The sequence below is a fragment of the Mercenaria mercenaria genome, chromosome 12 (assembly GCF_021730395.1).
Source record: "Mercenaria mercenaria strain notata chromosome 12, MADL_Memer_1, whole genome shotgun sequence".
Classification (NCBI taxonomy): domain Eukaryota; kingdom Metazoa; phylum Mollusca; class Bivalvia; order Venerida; family Veneridae; genus Mercenaria; species Mercenaria mercenaria.
In genome coordinates this window covers 42306049-42328422 of record NC_069372.1, presented here as the reverse complement: position 1 = coordinate 42328422, position 22374 = coordinate 42306049, and the positions used below count along the sequence as shown (strand labels likewise).

At 34.3% G+C, this 22374-nt stretch overlaps 2 protein-coding genes across 2 annotated transcripts; both read right to left on the bottom strand.

Moving 5' to 3' along the window:
- Positions 1-777: 777 nt before the first annotated feature.
- LOC123534493 (heat shock 70 kDa protein 12B-like) lies at positions 778-20274 on the bottom strand. The gene is made up of 5 exons (XM_045316773.2): positions 20194-20274; positions 9356-9658; positions 4900-5121; positions 4323-4479; positions 778-1873 (listed from the first exon to the last, which is right to left on the bottom strand). Exons 1-5 carry the CDS (start codon positions 20194-20196, stop codon positions 1683-1685), a joined length of 876 nt encoding a protein of 291 aa, XP_045172708.2. The 5' UTR covers positions 20197-20274; the 3' UTR covers positions 778-1682.
- Positions 787-1479, bottom strand: LOC123533298 (heat shock 70 kDa protein 12A-like). Its single transcript, XM_053520542.1, has one exon. It carries the CDS (start codon positions 1477-1479, stop codon positions 787-789), a length of 693 nt encoding a protein of 230 aa, XP_053376517.1.
- Positions 20275-22374: the final 2100 nt, after the last annotated feature.

The following is a 22374-nucleotide window of genomic DNA, read 5'->3' as shown; positions in this document are numbered from 1 at the left end:
TCGCATCCAAAAACGTACCCAAGACAAATAAAAAGGACGTTCTTTACAAAGAAAATGTATTGAAACAACATGAGAAGAATTCTATAAGACTATGTTTCTTTCATTCTTATCCTTTCCTACTTATCTTGTTCAAACTATGATGTATGTATTTAATTTGTACATGTGTTACTGGGAATAAAATATGTTTAAACTAAATATTCATTGATACCTATTCAGCATCCCTGGAAAATTCGTACTCTAATTTCAAGATGTCATTACTTTAGCATTAGCAAAGGAAACCCGCTATTTCTGGTATTAGCAAAGAAAAGCCGCTATTTATTGTTTACATCACAAATTAACTTTTCTGATTCTCTTCTATAATCTGTACTAGAATAAAATCTTAAAGAAAATAGAACGCAAGCAAGTCAAATTATTGCATGCACGATTTGACTGTGTATGTTTTTAGATGAAACGTGCAACACCACTGACTCTCCATAACGCCGAAAGACTGACAAAACAAACCAATACCTTAAAATATTTGGAAATTAAAAGCATCAATTAATTTAATCTTATCTGTGATCGCAAATATCTATGCAAGATTAAGTAGAGTGATTTTCCTCTTATTCAGTATGCTTTTCTTACTTAAATGTTGCTCTCTAAATCCCTTAGAAGTCAAAACAACTCCCAAACACATTTGTGCTAGGATGATAATAATGCAAAAACATCTAAAAGTTTGAATGGAATAACATAGATTTTCTAATGTGTTCCTTTGTGTCTTTAGGTTTTTTCTTATTATAGGCGAATTGTCTATCCTAAAAAGTTAATTGAAGCTTTTGTCTCCTCTCCTGTTTTTTCATCTACGCCTATCACCTCAATCTCTGTCCCGCTAAAAGTAAGGGAAAGCTTTACTTCACGACTGAAGTCCCCGTCGTGATCAGGCAGGTTCACTAACATTTCTCCTACATATTTGCACCCGACATCTGTGTACTGCGGATCTTTCAACTCAGACGCATACACAGGAAAACTGATTGCTGTCTGGTCCCAATTCACGGGATGATAGGACTGAGTGACCTGGGCATCTCCAACTTTGACAACTTGGTTTCTTTCGACATGCTTATGGAAGACATGTTTGCATTTGGGTCCAGAATCCATCATTACTCGCTTACTTTCGGGATGCCTGCCTTTAATAAAAGGAGTTAACATTTCCACACCATATGTGTACTTCAGCACTCTTTCAGAGATAGCTTTTGGACTATGTCCGAAGATAAGTGCACCTCTCAATATAGAATATGAAGCTTCTGCGGGTATTATGACATCGATATTTGGAAATGAGAATTTCACCTTCTCTTGCAGCATCGGGGAATCTGAAAAGCCACCTACCATCAATATTGCTCTTAGGTCAGAGACAGCTAGGTCGCGGAGGAGTTTTTCAATATGTTGAATAGTTTTTGACAAAGATTCGTCAAAAAGAGTCCTAAAAACTTCTACGCCAAATTTCATTTTGTCGCTTACAAAATGAACATTCTCCCCATAAGCAGACGACGCAACAGCTTCTGCTAAGCTTTTTTGGCATTTTCGTTCGTAGACTTGGCAAAGGGACGCGGGAACCCTCATTGCAACAACTTTTTGTTCTGGCTTTTGCTGTTGGTCTGTTTGTTTAGGACTCACGTTCCTCTTCTTGATTTCAAATTCACGCCAGAGTTCTAGCCAGTCCTCCGTCTGTTCCATTTTGAATGCATTAAATTGTACACATTCTTACCAACAATATCAATGAGTAGTTGTTCAAAAGCTTCGTCAACAAGAGTTCCACCCCAGCCACCGCCGCTGGCAGCTTTTATCTCTTTGACTGTACCAGTAGGCTGAACTTCATGAACTGTGATATCTATTGTTCCACCTGAAATATCAAATTTGTCTCTATATTGTTAATATTGGCTTTTTACTTCGAAAGAAAAGATTCTTGGAAAGTGTCCTCGCCGTTAATTGTATATGGCGAGGTAAAGGTGTATTTTTGTAATATACAGTATTATTCTATACCTATTTTATCCATCCAATCGCGAACGTTCATTTGCAACACGTGACCGTACAATATATTACGGTATTTGGATGCACGTGCCTACAAAAATCCTGTATTTTCTGTATTTGGACGCACGCGCATACAAAAAATCCTGTATTTTCTGTATTTGGACGGTTCAACAGTCCAATGTTAAACATACGATAAAGCCCGAAACGCGTGAAAATGTTCCGAATGTAAATCGGATGAAGTAGGCGCTCTATGTACAAAGTTTGATTATGCGTCTTGAAATCTGGATTTAATTTGAGTTTTTTTTTTTGTTTTTTTTGTTTACAACACACAAAAACGATTCAAGGGATAACAATGCTATCTGATTTAGATATTAAAACGTTCGTTAACAATCAAAAACTTACAAATACAGTAAAAAGGATCATCAGATGTTGGAATATTTGAAAAGTCGCTTAAAGAAGAAACCTAGAAATTGGTATCAGCCCTGACTGTCTGAATAGCTACCTCAGTAGTTTTTATTTAACGGTTAAGAAACAAAATGGAGAAGATTATGAATGGCAACGGACGGGCGGTCAGCATCCAAAACATGTCTGCTCTATAATTCAGTTTGGTCGGATCTTCACCAAACTTGCTGACAATGTTTGTGGGCATTACATCTCGGCCAATTTCGATAACCAGCCAAATTGTACAAGGCACTCTTTGATTATAGTCCTTGAATTACTCGAAAAACGGGGAATTTAGCCTTGTCCGCTTTTTTAAGTCGAACAGTTTTCATCCGATCTTCACCAAACTTGCTTACAATGTTTTTGGCATATAATATCTCAGCCAAGTATTATTACCACCCAAATCGCCAAAAGGCTGTTGTAGGGAGGTTGCACCAATACTTTTTTATGATGATACGCAGAAAAAACAACATTCAATGAATTACGTATATTACGTATGAAGTGAAATAAATATAGAATAAAAAGGTTATTTAAGGTCTAACATTGTTCTGTATAATATATATTTGCACTCATACCAAGCTGGGAAAAACTAGAAAAGGCAGGAATACAATATTCAGCGAAACATTATTAATTTAAACTATCATTATAGTAAGATAAAATAGATATAGAATAAAAAGGTTATTTAACATTGTACTGTACAATACTAGATATATTTGGACTCGTACCCAGCTCAGAAAACCATATTGAACTCGCCTAGCGGCTCGTCCAATATGGTTTTCTCAGCTGGGTACTCGTCCAAATATATCTCCGTATTGTACTGAGCAATGTTAAATAACCTAATATTATTACATGACATTAATACACCTGTATTGTCAAATTTCTGTGGGAAATACATGTACCCTCAAATAAATCGTGACAAATGGTCATAATTGTCCATTCCGACTAGTTATAAAACGTTTAACAAGTTTCTTATTGTAATTATTTCATAGGACACTGAGAGCTCTGTGGTTAATTGATGAGTCCAAAAATCTTCAACAACTTGTCTCGAAGTGGTGACTATTTCTTTAGGGCCGTCATATGACATTCTGTAACTAGGTTAATTGGTTTATTGCTTCTTAACTGACTTTTAGGGTGTATCCAACACAAGGGACAAGTCAGAGAATCTTTAGGTTTCCACCATAGAGAGATCTGTAAAATGTCACCTGATATGTTTAAGCGTTATCATTTAACATTCTATCTAAGTACCTATCAATCTTGTCTTTAAAGAGGCACCACAAAAGAACTGTATTTTTTTTGTATTTTCATGATGATAATTATACATGATATGCATGAAAAATATGAGATACTCAAGAATTTAGTTTCAAGTTGACAGTGACATTTATAAGGCCAAGACAATGTGTTTAATGTCTTAACATTTTATTGAATTAATGTAGTAATATGTACATAAATCAGTGTATTTAGTTAAATTTCAGTCACATTTTGTTTCTACAGTGTAAGAAAGTTATTTATCTATATTCTAGGACTGCTGGGACCATTACTCGATTAATCGGATCCGATTCGATTACTAGGTGAAACCGGTTTCAATTTTGCAAAAGCGCTAATTGCTCTCAAAAAATAAACATTCTACAATCCAATCCCAGTAAAATGTATGTTACTTCACATTAAATCTTTGGCAGCAACATAGACCCGCGGTATATTTCAGCTAAAACACATCAACATAATCAATTATCCGTAATTTGCCTGCAGTGATATATTTTAAAAAATACACAAAAATATGACTAAACTTCAAGAAATGCATTATTATAATACAGGTAATATACAACCATTCTTCAAGTAATTAAATGAATCCTTTTTTAATTATAAAAGGGTTACAAATGTACCTCCTGCGTCAAGAACAATGTATATGGTTCCAGCTGGAAAAGAGGCAATGGATATCCCTGTGGTGTCCAATCGTTTTTCAACCGATAGATGACGACAGAAAATGGAAGCTGCTTCTGGTTCAAGGGCGATACTCAATTTGTTTGCAGCAATACCAGCCTGAAGAAATGAATATTTAGAGCAAATTTCTTGTAAATTGTAAATCTTACATTCATGCTGTCGTTGCTGTTTATACAAAAAAAACTGTACATAAAAACATAGAGAAATAAATCGGAAGTAAGATTAACACTCATAAAATTAAAGTGCAGAAGGAGTATAAACATTTTTCCTCAATTTTTGACGAGGTCTGTCAAAAATAAAAGGTTAAAAAAATAAGAATTCAAAGATTGAACATTTTGGAACAAAAATAACACAAAATCTTGATCCAGAGAAAAGATTTATTTACAAAATAGTTGGCTATGACTGTCAAGAAAGTTAGCAAACTGCATTGAATACTGAATCTTTAATTCGATTCTATGAGTTTTAAATTGAAGAATGTATTAAATTCATATAAGATAATGACATCGGTAAGAATATTACATTTTCACCGGCTTTTCTCATGAACTGCTTGGCGGAGTCTGTCCAAATTGCAGGAACACTAATGACCCAGTGTACATCAGACCTCTCGATCACCCCTGCAATCTTGTCTTTAACCACTCTATGCATATCATCTACTAAGAACTTTATTGCCAATGAAAATACATCAATTGCAGGTAACATACGACCCATTTCATCTTTCAGTGTCATATCCAAATTGATATTCTGTAAAACGTAATAGTTTGTCGAAATATTTCAAATGATTTTAAATCTCTGATAGCAGTAGTAATTTTCATGCTCCTCTTTGTCAACTACTTATAGTTTTGCATAGTGCTAAATCGTTACCATAGTTTATCATTACCAAATAAAATATCAATAATAATGTAGCATTTAAACAGCTATTGATATGGATAAACACTAGCATTAGATGAGTAGGTAATATGCATGTTGAACAAATGGTAACTAATATTCCATCGTGCACCAGTCACATTGTCTTCTGAAAACCTCCACGTATTTTATGTTCTCGTCAACGGTACAGAAAATACTTGGATGAACTTTCCTATTTAACTTCCTGTTTAGACGACAACATATATTCTGATTGACTGATGCGGAAATGCATGTCAATTGCGCGCTTGAATGTGTGTATGCAAAATGAACGTGCAATGTAATTTGTTTTGATAAAATAAACAATACAAATGTGTTCCACTGTATGATTTCACATTCAAAATCATTTCTAAGACGACCTTCATTCATTATTTGAGTTTTAATGTACAACTGTGAATAATGCATATTCTATTTTTGTTTGCTTACGTTTCACCTAACATGTACACACGGCAGGTAGTTCAATCGGAAAATTCATACAAGGTTTTGCTGTAAAGTTGCTGAAAACATAAAATACACGGAGTGTCTCTGCGATAATGTGACTGATGCACATAGGAAGATACATAACCACTTGTTTAATATGCATAATATCCACTTACTGATCTGCACGTTTTAAGTTGAGAAATGCGCGACTGAAGTGGGTAAGTATATTTCCCGTTAACGACCATGGTTCGTATTCGAGCGTCCTTCAAAAAGTTTTGTCACTAATGGGCTTCCGTAGTTTTATCCAAGGTATTGTTTAAAACGCTTTATTGTACTGGAATGGTATATCCAATAGCTAACGATATCCGTTTATTTCGTGCAAATTGCTTTTCAAATGACCGAGTTATTTTAAATTGAAATGCATGCAGTCATATACACTGACCAATTTATTTGTCATATTGTGAAATGGACGAAAAGAAATTCGTAGCTATATATTTAATGCCACATTAGGCTTCATATAGATTCAAGGCAGATATTTGATGAATTGTGTGGTATATATGGACCTCGGACCATTTTAATGCGCACAGTTTGTAGGTGGGCTAAAGCTGATAAAGCTGGGAAATTATCTGTTAAGATGATACCCGTTCTTGTAGGAGGCCTTTAGCCTCTGTTACCAACGCAAGCATCGCTGCTGTGAAGGCTTTGGTCGAACAGGATGCGCGATTGTCGGTGAACGATATAGCCAGCTGTACTGGCATATTAGAAGGCATTGAACAAACAATTTTGAAAAAGCATTTGGACCTGAGAAAGGATTGCGCTAGGTACCTCATTTGCTAACTGAGAAGCTAAAGAAACAACGCTTTAAATATGTCCAGGACCTTTTGATAACACACAAGGGCTGTGATAGTCGAGATATTTCTAACTTGCTAACGGGTGACAAAACCTTGGTGCACATGTCTGAGCCACAGAGAAGGACTGATTATAAGCAATGGAAGCGAAAAGATCAGAAACGCCCCTGTATTGTCAAGAGAACCATAAGTGCAAAAAAAGATGATGTTCGCAATTTTCTTCAGTTCTAGTGGGCCAGTCGTTCAAGTGCCTTATCCATCTGGTCATACAGTCACTGGACGATTCTACAAGATCTCTGTACTGAAGAAAGTGAAGAAGTTATACAAAACTGAAACTGAATAATTTGATTAAACGCCTATTTTTATACAATGATATATTCAATGGCGTTGTACATGCAATATGATAATAATTATTATTATCATTATAACAATATTAATAATGACAATAATAATAATGACAGCCTTACTGTAACAAACAGTCATGACTGCACTTCTTCCCATGAAAGCATCACATGGTACGCCCAGACGAGCTGCATATAGAGACAAAAAATTAAGAACTATCACCTGCTGTTTTCGCATTATAAACAGTTATCAAAAAATTTAAAACAATGTTGCAAAATCTCTGAAATACAGTGTCTTAAGATTTTTTTAATGTGTCAAGTGATTTACTTTTGCGTAGTTTTAACGGAAGTTCATTCCAAAATTTTGGACCAACTGTACAGATACTTCTATCATTGAATGTTTTGCACTTGTTGTATGGAACAACATAACGACACTCAGAATTTTCAGACGATCTCAAACCGTGTCTACTAGGAATATATTCTGTAAGAAATTCTGTTAAATACAGAGGTGCTCTGCCAGTGTGACAGCTATACATGAAAGAAGTATCTTGAACTCAATTCTTGCTTTCACCGGCAACCAATGTAAGTGGTACATTGCTTGCTTGGAACTGTCAAAATTTCTCCTGTTAAGGACAAGTTTTGCGCACCATACAGTATGACATTGCAATAATCCAAATATGAAATAACTAGAGACAAAACAAAAATTTCATTGGCTGCTTTTGTTAAGTATTTTCGGATGTTCTTAATTCGTAGGTAATTCAACATGGCTTTACGACATTTGCGATTTACATGATCTTTAAAGTTCAAGGTTTCGTCAAGAAATGTACCGAGATATCTAATCGTGTTTTCACGTTTGACATCATCACCAGCAATGTTAATGGACATTGTGAAACATTTGTTCAATTGAGGTCTGCTACCAAACATAATAAATTCAGTTTTAAAGTGTTCATTTTCAGTTTGTTTCTATTCATCCAGTCATTGATTATAACTGATCACTTTTCAAGGTCTCCGATCGCTTGTGTTCTACGGAAACTGATGTAGGACGAAAGCTTTTATCTGCCATATTATCGTCAACGAAACCGTAGACTGATTTTGGAATGACAACAAAAAGAGTTCTAGCATAGGTGAGATACAGCCACGAACCAAGGCAACTGCCCTGGGGCACACTGCATTTAAGATGGCGGTCTGATGAATATACATTGTTGATATTAATCTTACAAGTACGAGGCCTTAAATAGGAGTTTACCTATTGAATAGCTGTATCACAGACGCAATATTGTGCTTTTAGGACATACAGAAGAATGCCGTGGTTGACAGTGTCACGTCCAAGCAAAGGATGGTCAGTAGCCAATCTTATACACAGTAACGCTTCCTCTCACAAGTGCGAGGTTGTTAAGTCTTTTTTGCTTCTCAAAAGGTGGAAGTTGTAAACCACCCGCCTTATTCACCTGACCTGAGTCCGTGACTTTTTTTATTTCCAAGGCTTAAGAAAGGCAGTAAAACTGATACATCTATGAATAAAGATGTTTCATAAAAAGAAGGTTCATTTTTATATTCAGATAAAGCCCAGAAACTGTTTAAAATTAACTGTTAGAATTTTACCACAAGGTCCAGAATCTATATTTATAACAGGTCAAACTTATGAACTGATAGTCTTATTAACCTTTTACAATGCATGAACTCGTTTTTCGTTAAACGGTTTCACATCTGGCTGCATGGTATCACATTTTGATACGCCGCTCCAAATCTCAAAACAGGGTTTCAATATGCATAAGACGGCGTCAAGTTTTAAAGAATCGTTTCATTTTGCACGAACTCATGTTGCGTTAAACGTATTCACATTGGACTGCAAGTTTTAATTCATCGCTCTTATTTACACAAAGCAGTTTTTAATATGCATTAGACGACGTCATAAATCATTTTATTTTACACTGCACATACTCAGGTTGTGTTGAGCGACTTCACATTGAGCTGCATGGTAACATTTTTTTGTCGGATGATTTCATATTACGGTGCATCGCAACAAGTTTTTCAATGCATCGTTCCATGTTTAAATAGGCAGCATGAAGTTGTGTATAAAATGGTTTTAAAATACTATTCGTAAAAATTTATTGGACGGGATGGAGTTTTAGACTAGATGGCGTTGAAATTCATAGTACTGACTGACTTATTAGTGGATGGATTGTATATTTACTAATTTTGGCGATAATCGACGTCCAGATAAATGTTAATTAGCATAAATTTCTTACATAACAACTACACTGTAATACCTAAATATATAAATACCCGTATTCCAAGCTAAACTGATTTCGAAATAATTGCCAGTTATCACTAGACAGGTTTGAAAATCGATCAACACCACAAAGGTTCTCAAGTCTTCTACCAAATATAAAGTTTGAAAGATATAAGTTTGGTGGCGGGAACTAAAAACGTCAAAACAAGCAAAAAAAATTGATTTGGCCTTACCTCCCCTAGATTTTTATGAAGCTTCATTTTGAATCTCTGAAAGTAGTAGTAATTTTCATGCTCCTCTTCGTCTATCAAGTCCTTGTATCTGTTCTCAGCATCATAACCAAAAGCTTCTAGTGTCTGGCCATCTGGTTTTATCAGTACCACTGTCGGCGTTTTCTCTGTGATCAGTGTACCACTTGAATGCCATTGTTTCACGTATCCTTTCGTGGGTTCAGATTCAAACTCGTGAGCAAACAATATTGCCCAGCCAGAATATGTAGTCCCAAAGTCTATTGATCCAACTAAAAGGTCGTTCGCCTAAGGATATTAAATTTTAAATACATATTATATATGATTCCTGTCATACAAAATAAACAAGTATTTATTATCAACACTCAATATAGTCTGTGGTGAATTGTCCGAAAGTATGAGTTTGTGCCTTTTTGCTATATTTTTAACTTCCAACACCCGGTTTCTCAAAATCTATTGGTTCATTATTTTGGTGCCATCTTGATTTTAAAACGGCAATCACAAAATATGTTATTTTTTATTTTCTTATCAAAATTTAAACTACTAACAGAATGCATTCTTTTAGACAAAACGTGCTGTATGTCTTATAAGGTATGCATTTGTTTCTTATAATATAAAATAAGTTAAGGTAATATTAGTGTGTAGTTTTCAAATTTTTTTGGGGGGTGGGGGAGTGGGGAGGGGGAGGCGTCGGGGGGGGATAAAAAGGGAGATCATTACAAAATGCGATATATATGTCCAGATATTTTAGAATGAACATACACAATAAGCTAAATAAATCAAATGCAGTTGTAATATACACAATACTTTATTCTAAAACTTAAATGAAATAGATAGGAAAGACAGAGAAGTGATTTTGTAGTACGTAGTTGTAATCATTATCAAATTATTGCGCACTTTGTAGTGTTATACTTTTATTCATTACATCAATCTCGGAGCAATGCATGACTGAGTAGTTATAATACTTTGACTTTCGTAGCTCTTGCCAAGTTGAAACCCTTCAAGGGACTTAGAATTCTCTCCTGTAAGGTAGCAATCAGCGGACTTACCGAATGGTAATGGTACTACCAAGGTACCTTCCCATGCCTTTATTAATGCCGTGAAGGGTCACTCGGGGCCTCCCCTTACCATTCAGAGCAGAATTATCGCAATATTTCTGAACTGTTTTGGTGTGGCATAAAACAGCGAAACAGAATTTCATGTCATAGTTATTGAAGACAATCGTATGCTGTACATGTATGTTTAAAGTTTTACATCACCACGACACAGTTTAGGACAAAAGACAGCTTTTTAGCTTTGACTGTTAAGAAACACTCAAGGTGCCCCTCTGGGCACTATATGAGGCACTCACATTACGGAAATATAGATTAAAGATGTAAAATTTCTGAGCTATGTAATGTGATATTTAATGAGTTTACAGTAGAAAGTTACCTTGCTATCCATGCTTTAATGGCTTCGGGTTAGTAATACGTACAAGTAGTAAAATTATTTACATATAACAGGGTATTCAACTGATAGGATAGTTACACCCTATTAATTGTCATACTTAAGTACCCTTTTCGTTAATACTTAGCAAATTTATAAGATACTAAATTAAATGAGATTGAAATCATCAAATCACGACCGAATACGTATCAAATGCTTCCATGTGTGAAAAATTTAACATTTTTAGTTAAACTGCGTGTAGTTATTTTCATTTCGTCTGATATCTTCTTTAGCACAATGGATTTTTAGTTCATATAGATATTTGAGACTATAATAGGCAGACTTATTATTTTCCAAATTTAGATGCAAGCATGTTACACTAACTAGTTAATATGCTGAAGTTTGACTATTGACAATGCTTGTTTTCGTAATGCTGTAGACAGTCTATTAAAGTCATATATTTCTATCATACTTAAACTTATTTATATGTTTACGTTGTCCTAAACTTATCATGATCTATAACGGTATCCAAAATTATTACATTAGGTTTAAATTTATAAAGGTTGTTTGAAGATAATTTGCCGCTCGTACATATGTTAATGGAGAAAACACAAAACACTTAATTTATATTATTTTGTTTGTGTTTTTGCCTTAACACGCCATTTAATGCAGTCAAACTTTTTGTTGTCGACTAATTTTATACGACGTTAAAAGTTGATATAATTGGTTTTATAAATTCTATTTCCCGGCAGAATTTGTCTCAACGTGAATTTTTTCATCAAAATGAATAATCTTCAAATGTCTATGATACAATCATTGAATTTAAATAGTTATCAGCATCTTTAGGTATAAATCATAAACTTACATTTTACAAAAGCTTGCTTTATTCTTATATCAGTTTGCCATTTTTCAAATTTTAACAATTTACCGTGCTAAAATTGAAAATGGATTTCAATCATAGAAAAATTCAAAGTATACCATACCAATATGTTTGATAAACTCATTTACCATTATTTTAAGAAAGCTAAATATGTAAATCATTTTCACTTGTATTCTGTTTTCTATGTTGCCTCAGTCAAATTTAATCAGCAATTTATAGCATGAAAATGGTGGGTAAGGAATGCTTGTTTGTTTTCAGAAATTTTGTTTATCAATTTTTAATACTTAGGAGACTAATTAATACCTTAATCTCCATGTATATCAAGTAAGCTTAATATGAGACTTTCGGTTTAAACAAATTTTAAGTGTGTAAACCTATTACATTAGTAGAAACACTTTAACATAAGATCGATTATAATTCTCGACTTTTCCTGAATCAGAGTTTGCAGTAAAAGGGCTTAATGTCGGAATTGAAGCTAACAGAGCGTTTGTCATTATGATTATACCTTAATGAAAAATATCTTTAGTTATAAGAGGATAATACTTTCTGATTAGCTGGAGATTCTGTTTCCCAAAGGTTTAAAAACATTTGAAAGTATCTTATGTTTCTAACAGAAGCCTTTATGCAAGCTAGAGAATTTGAGTACAAATAAATTTGGTAAAAGAGCTAAAAATGTACATTTTCAAACATAGCTGAATTATCAATACATATGATAAAGCTCGAGTAATTAGCGTGGCTAGTCGTGGATGAACAGTTGTTTTTTTACTATATGACTAAGAGGCATTTCAAGATCATTATTATTCAGTGTATTCTCTTATGCACAATGTTATCGTTACTTTTTCACGAGTTCATTGTGTGATAACAGTTAGGATTTTATCAACCACAAACTTACAAAGGAACATGCGTACATTTATTTCAAGGTATAGTAGTGGAAGCAAGAGACAAAAATTTTCCTCTTCGCAGTCCTATACAAAAAACAACAAAAATATATTAAATTATTTATATCAGACCGTCTCTTTTTTTTCAATAAAATACAAAAATTATAATTTGGGTGGGCATTATCTGAAAGTATAAAAGCTGTGTTAGCATTGAACAGCGAAACCATGCTTAAGCAGTGTTCTAGTAAACACGCAGGTTGTTGAAAAAAGACAAACACACACACGAACAACCAACTGTACAATCAGAAAAATAATTCCGTGATTTTCTCTATCTTGTAACAAGAGTAATGCAATGACAGCAGGAAGAGTTGTACACCTGTCACATCAAAAATGTTACAAAATACAACGGCGTAAATAGAATTGAACGATCATGAAATTTGTAATAAATAATACTATGTTCAACCGTTGCATGAAATTACCACTTTCGTGACAAACATGTGAAATGAATATACCTCTGTTTGTATTAAAGATATTTAAAGAGATGCAAGTGATAGACAAATTCAATTCTCTCCGTTTTGCATTATTTAAGAGAAAAGCAACTATGTTATCACGTCATCAATAGTAAGGTTGCGGGGTCAATCACAAACAGACTGTTTCTAAATGTCGCATGTTCTTTTGAAATTTTCAAAACGTAAATAGCTTTGCTATTTTAGCAAGTTTTAAACAATTCATAGTGCGTTGTTAAGAAAAATTTGAAATGTTTAGGTTTTGTTTTCTTAAAGTCACGATCTGAGAAAATTTCAAGTGATAGCCATCTCCAAAATAGTTTCAGAGAATCATTTACCATTAACTTCTTAAAAAAGTAAAATAAACTATTGGTCTTGAAAAACAGTTAAAATAACATGTCTCTATTTGCATTTTTTTAATGGTTGCTAAACGAATAACGGATTTAAATGGACGAATTCATACTTCCATAAATAAAATATGGTCGAAACGTCTGTAATCTTAGTTTAAATTCTTGCTTAAACCGTTTAACAAAACTTATGGAGTAACGTAAGATGGTACGTTTAACAATTCTTTCCTTAAGAAAATTCGAACGATGATTTGCTACCAGTTCTATTGCGAACTGTTATACGACTCTAAACTAATATTTTTAAAGATAGTAACTTCCCGTTTTTAATGTAGTAAATTTCATTTAAAACCAATGAAATTCAGTCTATTAAGATATTATTTGTTCTTGAACCTACAACCACTAAGATTCGAAGAAGTAGTTTTCGTAGTAATGGTAATATTCTATTTCAATAAAGGATGTTTCTCTAGTTAGTGATTTCTAACTTATGTGTTAGAGTGTATTTAAAGTTTTTAGATAACGCACTATATCTGAATAATCATTTTGAGATTTACTTTCCTCAAAAGAGTTGAAATTTTCTATTTGAACGTAAAGCTATAATTTTGTTTAAGTAACAGACTCTTGTAAAAAATGCTAGATTACGAATTTGAGCTAAAGGTGTATGTAGGTTAATGTTCGAGAAAGAGAGGCCAATAAAAGTACACGTTTCAAACATAAATGATTCCCTAACAATAACATTTGCAAGCAAAAGCTCAGAGGTAAATTGATAGTGCGATTCTAGTAAGGAACATAAACCTGTACTAACATATAAGGGCATTGCAATCATTTTAGTTTTCGTACCATACCTCAACTTAGAAAAATATATCGACTGCAGTTTCAAATCGAAAGTTCATTAAAATGATACAACTGATTATATTATGGCTAACGAGATGTCTATCCAAAAGGAAACAATTCACATTTTGAACAGTATACTAGATGGAAGCCCGGAGCACCTCCATCATAGCAGACATGTCAAGTAGACAACCAGAAGTAAACTGTAACGAATAATTTAAACATGACTTTGCTAAAAACGAACCAAGAAGGTATCTTTTTATTTTTAATTGCAAAATAAAAATGTAATAATAGTAATGGTGTTGGAAATAGACTAAGTAGTGAATATTCACCTAAAGCCATAGACTAAAACGCTTGACTTTGCGCAAACAGCACGTGAATCTAATGTATCAAGTAAATCACAAGACAAAACACACTTACAAATCAAGTGTGCAGCAGAAAATTGGTTAGGTCGTGGCCAAGATTATTGCTGGGCATCTACTTTTTCCTTTGTATGAAAAGCGACAAAGCGAGCCGTAATATGACATGAAATGAAAATAAGGGGGGAAAAGGGAAGACAATGACCCAACAACATAACAAGACAATAATTCAAGCATCGAAAGGACAAAATAGGCAACATCACCCAACGATCTGAAACATACATTATGTAAAATAAGAATTAAACTGGGGTATACAACGGATTCATAGAGCCGTGGTATGCGACAACTTTTAAGAGCATGACAAACACACTGTTTTTAACAAAACAGTAAAGAAAATGAAATACCCGCTCTCTCTGAAGTCCGACTACCAAAAAACCAAATTTAAAGCAGAAAAATAGCCCAGCTCGCCAAGACAATTTCGAATTTTAATCGATTGGCAGTGGTTTAATAACAAATCATCTTATTAAGTTACCACTATCAAATTAGGTATAAGCGATTGACGGGCTAATCTCCCTTAAACCGGCCTGGTCATTGAACATGTTTGCAAATGTATATCTTTTAAAATTTTACATATGATTTGATTTAAAATAGCATTTGTTCTAATCTTTATGAATCATAAACTACAAAGCCATATATGCTGTGGTGTAATATAACAAGTTGTAGAAATGTTTTAAGGTTTGTGTTATATTTCTTTAAAAGTTCGGACGATCTGTAGTAAAATTCAGTGCAAGCCTAATCTCCAAAGTAATAAGTAAATGTATAGATAAATAAAGGCCATGCAACTTCTTGAAAAAAGTAACAATAACTCGTTGTCTTGAAATTCATGTTTGTTAGAAATATACATGTCTCTTGTTTGAGGAACTAGGCTTTTGTGGTTGAATGTTTGGCTTGAAACGAATAACCTGGTAATTATAAATGGCGTACTTTCATATCTATAAATAAAAGTTATGCAGACAGCAGAAAACGAATCAATGAAATCAATACTTAAGTTAAGCAATGTCAATCTGGCTTAAAACGTATCAACAGAAAATAGATGAGAGATAATTTCGTAGTGGGTACGTTTTAACACATTCCTTATCACGAAGAAAAATGTCAAAACGTTTATTATTTGCTACCAGTTCTATTTGCACTGTTTAGTACGGAGCTCCTAAACTGATATCCTTTTATTATAGATAGTACATTCCGTTTTTAATGAAGTATTGTTTCGTATTTATTAAATAATATTTTTCATTTTTATGATATAATTTCAGTTTTATTAAAGATATTCTATTTGTTCTTAAACACAAAATAATGTTTCGAAAATACGATATTTCGTACTTAACGCGGTATTATTTCGTATTTACGAAATGAAAAAGAATGTTATATCTAAAAACAAGTACAAGATATTTCGTGAATCTTTGTCCGTTTTGGTGTCTAGGAATATGGCCGGTAAAACATTATTTATCTGTACGGGAACACATTCTGAAATAATCATTACAAAATTTGTAATGATTTAACATTTAATTGTCCTTCAAAAGAGTTGAAATTTTCATAATTTGGAAGCGTAATAGCTATAAAAAGTAAGTTTTGTTTTTAACGTATCATGACATCTTGTAAAAAAAGATATCAGATATATCTGTATTGTTTGAGATTTTTAAAGGCCCTGATAATGTAAGGCCTTTATAATGTTCGAATAAAAACACGGCCAAGATAAATAGTTACGAGCAAATTTCTTAAACGATACGAAATATTTCTACACTCACCATTTCACAATTTGCAGCAAAATGGCTGTCAGGAGGTAAATTGAATAGTGCGGATTCTATGAAGAAAAAACGAAACTCTAGGTAAAACTAACATTTTATAAGGCCATGCAAATCGATTTGTAGTTCTTCGGAACCAACTCATCAAAACTTTTATCCTCGAGAAAAATATGACTCGCCCTCAGGTACAAAAAAGTGAACAGAATTTCAAGTTAAAATGCACCAACTTGTTATAATTATGGCCCTCTACTGGGATGGGGGTATGTCTATTCTCTCAAAAGGTAACAATATCACATTTTGAAGCAGTTCACTTAGATGTGAAAAGTCTCAGGGTAGTCTTACCCATACTCAGTCTGTCAAGACACTTTGTTCAGTAGAACCAGAAGTTACATGTTATCATAATTTTAAAGACATTGTCACATTTTATAGAGAAACTTGCAACCTAAGAATTGGAACTCTTTTTTTACTTGTTTTAATTTGTCCTTAAGTAATAAAAATTAATGAAACTATGTGTTAGAAAAGACTAAGTTCACCTGAATATTCAACCTAAGATTCCCCCAGCAAGAGCTAAATTATAGGCCTTGACTTTGGTGAAACATACTGTTGGAACTCTGTGTTATATGTATCCATGAGGTATATATCATAAAGACGTAAAGCTTTACAAGATTAAGTTGTGCTTGAGCAGATTTAACATTTGGTTAGGTCAGTAAGAGCAGGATTATTGCTCTTGCATCTGACAGGCATTTATCTCTTTGTAATGAAATAGTCAGTAACAAAGTTTTGTGAGTTTCAGTCATTTCTGTTGAATATGATTTTACCTGAAAATGCAAAAAATAAGAGTCGGTGAAAATGGCTGAAGTTCACAATGACCTGTTCTTTATTTATGCATACTATAAGCAAGACAATAAATTCAAGCTGTGATGCTGAGGACAAATGTAAGTTTAGCATATTCATACACTCAAATTTGTAAATTCATACATTTGAAACTATGTAAACATATAGATATTTACAGACTGTCTATACCACTTTCATAGACCTGTGTATGCTACACAGTGGTATTATAAGAGTCATGACATTAAAATTGTTTTTAAAAAAAGTATAAAAAATAATGAAAAAAAACACCGCTCTCTCCGTGAAAATATACACACCTCTCAAAAAAATAAAAATTGTGAAAAACAGTAAAATAAAAATTACACCCTCTCGCTCCATTTTTTATTTGAAAATTTTCCGAACAATTAATCAGATTGGAGTGGCCTTATGAATAACCAAATCATGTCGTGTAGTTGGACAAAGAATTACCTTTATCTATCACTAAAATATTAAGTGTTTTTCTTGTATAATCGAACTTGACGTTTGCACAGCTAATCCTCCTTAAACCTTGGCCTCTTTTAGGTCAATTGAAAATCAAGCTTTTGCAAGATTATATCCTAAAATTATTGATTTTGATTTTGAAGTTGTACGTAAATATTTTGTTACTACATCTATTACTACATCCCAAATACTACAAACATAATTTCGCCTTTTGGTCAATGTCATTTCATTTCAGTGGTAGGCGTTTGCACTTATCTGCATATGTTACAGCTATTAACTACAACAATTGGCAGCAGTAAGAGCAGTTAGAGGCTGCAACTTGCAAAGCAGTAAGAACAGTAAAAGGCTACATCTTGCAGCAGTCAGATCCGTTTAAGGCATCACCTGTCATGACAGTAAGAGCAGTTAAAGGCTGCAACTTGCATAGCAGTAAAAACAGTTAAACCCTACAACTTGCAGCAGTAAGATCCGTTTAAGGCTTCACCTGTCATAGCAGTAAGAACAGTTATGGGCTACAACTTGAAGCAGTAAGATCCGTTTAAGGCTTCAACTGTCATAGCAGTAAGAACAGTTAAAGGCTACAACTTTAAGCAGTAAGATCCGTTTAAGGCTTCACCTGTCATAACAGTAAGAACAGTTATGGGCTACATCTGGAAGCATTAAGACTAGTTAAAGGCTACAATTGGTAGCAGTAAAACGACTTAAATGCTCCAATTGGCACAGCAGCAAGCAAGAGCAGTTTAAGGCTGCAACTGCCACAGCAGTAAGAACAGTTAAAGGCTACCACTGGAACGGTAGTAAGAGCAGTTGAAGGCTACCCCTGGCAAGGCAGTAAGAGCAGTTAAAGGCTACAGTTAGTTGCATTTAGAGCAGTTAAAGGCTATAATTGGTAGCAGTAAGAGCAGTTAAAGGCTACAACTGGCAGAAATAAGATCCGTTAAAGGCTACCTTTTTCACAGCAATAAGAGGCATTAGAGGCCACAGTTGGTAGCATTGAGAGCAGTTAAGGCTACAACTGGTAGCGGTAAGAGCAGTTAAAGGCTACAACTGGCACAGTAGCAAGAGCAGTTAAAGGCTACAACATCCAGCAGTAAGATCCATTAAAGACTACACCTGTCACAGCAGTAAGAGCAGCTATAGACTACAGTTGGTAGCAGTAAGAGCAGTTAAAGGCTACAGCTGGCACAGTAGCAAGAGCATTTAAAGGCTACAACTGGCAGAAATAAGATCCGTTAAAGGCTACCCTTTTCACAGCAATAAGAGACATTAAAGGCCACAGTTGGTAGCTTTGAGAGCAGGTAAATGCTACAAGAGGTAGCGGTAAGAGCAGTTAAGAGCTACAACTGGCACAGTAACATGAGCAGAAAAAGGCCACAACTTCCAGCAATAAGATCCGTTAAACGCTACACCTGTCGCAGCAGTTAGAGCAGATATAGACTACAGTTGGTAGAAGTAAGAGCAGTGTACGTCTACAGCAGGCACAACAGTAAGAGCAGTTAAAGGCTACACCTTTCGCAGCAGTTAGATCAGCTATAGGCTACAGTTGGTAGCAGTAAGAGCAGTTTAAGGCTACAACTGGCACATCAGTAAGAGCAGTTAAAGCCTAGGACTGTCACAGAAGTGAGAGCAGTTAAAGGCTTCAGTTGGTAGCAGTATGAACAATTAAAGATTACAACTGCGACAGCAGTAAGAGCTGTTAAAAGCTACAACTGGCACGGCAGTAAGAGCAGTTAAAGGCTACAATTGGCAGAAATAAGATCTGTTAAAGGCTACATTTTTCAAAGCAGTAAGAGGTATTTAAAGCTACAGTTGAGAGCAGTAAAGGCTACAACTGGTAGCGGTAAGAGCAGTTAAAGGCAAGCGGTTAAAGGCCACAACTTCCAGCAGTAAGATCCGTTAAACACTACACCTGCCGCAGCAGTAAGAGCAGCTATAGACTACAGCTTGTAGCAGTAAGAGCAGTTAAAGGCTACAACTGGCACAGCAGTAAGTAAAGTAACAGCCTAGGACTACCACAGAAGTGAGAGCAGTTAAAGGCTTCAATTGGTAGCAATAAGAACAGATAAAAGCTACAACTCTGACAGCAGTAAGTCTTAGAGCTATTAAAGGCTACAACTGACAGTAGTAAGAATAGTTAAAGTCTCCGATTTATCCGTATAGAAAAAACATACTGCGATCATCATTACATTTCTGCCAAGTGTTGAAGTTTCAGGTTCTAAAGGGTAACATCGAAATAAGTCTTGTTTGTTTGCTGGGATTTTTTTGTTTTGTTTGTTGTTGTTGTTTTTTTGTGTGTTTTTTTTTTCAGAAAAATCTGTAGCCGACATGTATTTTCTGGGGAAAAACAGATTTCTGACATACTTGTATTCTTTGAGAATTTTAAACGACCTGATAATATAAGCCCTATTTATAATGTTCAAATGAAAACCGGTTGAAAAAACAAGTCTCTAAAACGATACGATATATATATATATAAAAACAAACACTCACCATTTCATAACTGGCGTAAAAATGGCCCCAAGGAAGTAAATTGAATTGTGTGGATTCTATGAAGATAAAACGAAACTCCAGGTAAAATTAAACATTCTGTAATAAATTGCCAAATCATGTCAAAAAGATTAATCAATAACAACATATATCTGTCACTAAAAGGATATGGATTCGTGTGTGTTTAATCAAACTTGAACATGTTCATAAACCTGAGTTTGTTTTCTTGGAGGGCAAATATATGAGACTTTGTCTTACGTACATTTTGGAAAAAAAAATCAAACAACACCAAATCAAAAAAAGAAAAGGTTGTTTCAAATGCAAATTGAACATCATATAAAACATGTATATTACTATACAAAAAAATTGTCAGATTACTGATATATATACTGAATTCAGGAAAAGGGTTGCATAAAGGTGTCACAATTTCGGACAGTTCAGCGCCTTTAAAAACACACCATTTTCAATGAACTGCAATCGTATATTTTTATTTCTTAACAAACGGTATTTATTTCAAAGGGGGGATTTTTTAGAATATTTGAAGTATCCATCATACGGGACAGTATGGCAGAACGTATGTGTTGGTAAAGATGTTGGTCTTTTATCAAATGTTTCTATGTTTTGAAGATATACTCCTAACCTTGAGTGACTGGAAACTATTTTTCTGTCCTAATTTGTGAACGTCTGTGAAGACGAATTTTATAAGGTTATCTCCCGTTGGTGTTCATTCATTTGTATTTTTACCTCTTTTATGCCAATTGAAACTATACCTTTTTCCAGATTATATCGCAAAATAATTGGTTGCATGTCTGCAGTTTATAGCTACATCTCCGTTTCATCCACCGGAGTACTACACTGCATATTCCACGCCGGTAATCTTCAGAATCATAATCAGTCGGTCATCGTACATATTTGTCTAATATTACTGCAAACAAACAATCAGCGAATGCTTTCACAGAGTTGATGCAGAATTAAACAACGATTAGAGACATACATGATATTACGTGTAACGACCAACTATTTGCTTCCTGTTCACTTTAGAAGTTGTACAGGTGATGACATTTTAGCTGTTTTGTGCCATCGTCGTCATCGCGTTCCTGCAAATGTTTTCGAAGTCACGAATTGTCGGCGTCAATCGATTAAATATACATTTAACGTTTCAATTTATCCCTACAAAAATGTTATGGGAGAGTGGTTTACAATGGAGAGGCTGCAGTTTATTTTGTCACAAACTGAATCATAACACCAAATAAACTTACAACTGGCAGAAGCAAAAGCATTTAAAGGCTACAATTGGCAGCAGTAAGAACACTTAATGACTACATCTGATAGCAGTAGCTACAACTGGTAGCTGTAAGAGCACTGTGAATTTGGAGTGTGGCTTTCCCTTTTGAATATTCATCCTTTTTAGGTCGGTTTTTCGAAGAAAAAGTAGAGCTTTTGCAGTCGTCCCGGCGTCGGCGTCGGCGTCGTTGTCGGCGTCCGCGTCGCCGTTGGTTAAAGTTTTTGATAAAGTCAAATATCTCTGTTACTATCAAAGCTATTGACTTGAAACTTGAAATAATTATTTACTATCGAAGTCTACACCAGGAGAAATAATCCCCATAACTCTGATATGAATTTTGACAGAGTTATGCCCCTTTATAACTCGGAATTTTTCAATTAAAGTTTTTGATTATGTCAAATAGCCCTGTTACTTTCAAAGCGTTTGACTTGAAACTTAATATAGTTATTTACTATCAAAGTCTACACTAGGAGAAACTTATAATAGCTATTTTATATCAGAGTCATCACCACTTCACCAGGAGAAACAATCCCCATAACTCTGATTTGAAATTTGACAGAGATATGCCCCTTTTTAACTTAGAACTTTTGGTTAAAGTTTTATATAACATCCAACATCTCTGTTACTTTCAAAGCTATTGACTGAAACTTAAAATAGTTATTTACTATCAAAGGCTACATCATAAGAAACAATCCCCATAAATCTTGAATTTGTACTGGTAGCAGTAAGAGCAATATAAGGCTACAACTGGTAGCGTAGCAGTAACAGCATTTAAACGCTACAACTGGTATTGCAATTAAAGGCTGCAACTGTTGCTATTGTAGCGTTTAACTGCTCTTACTGCTGCAACTACTAACTGCTCTCATACCATTGATTTATACTTAGAAAAGTGCAACATT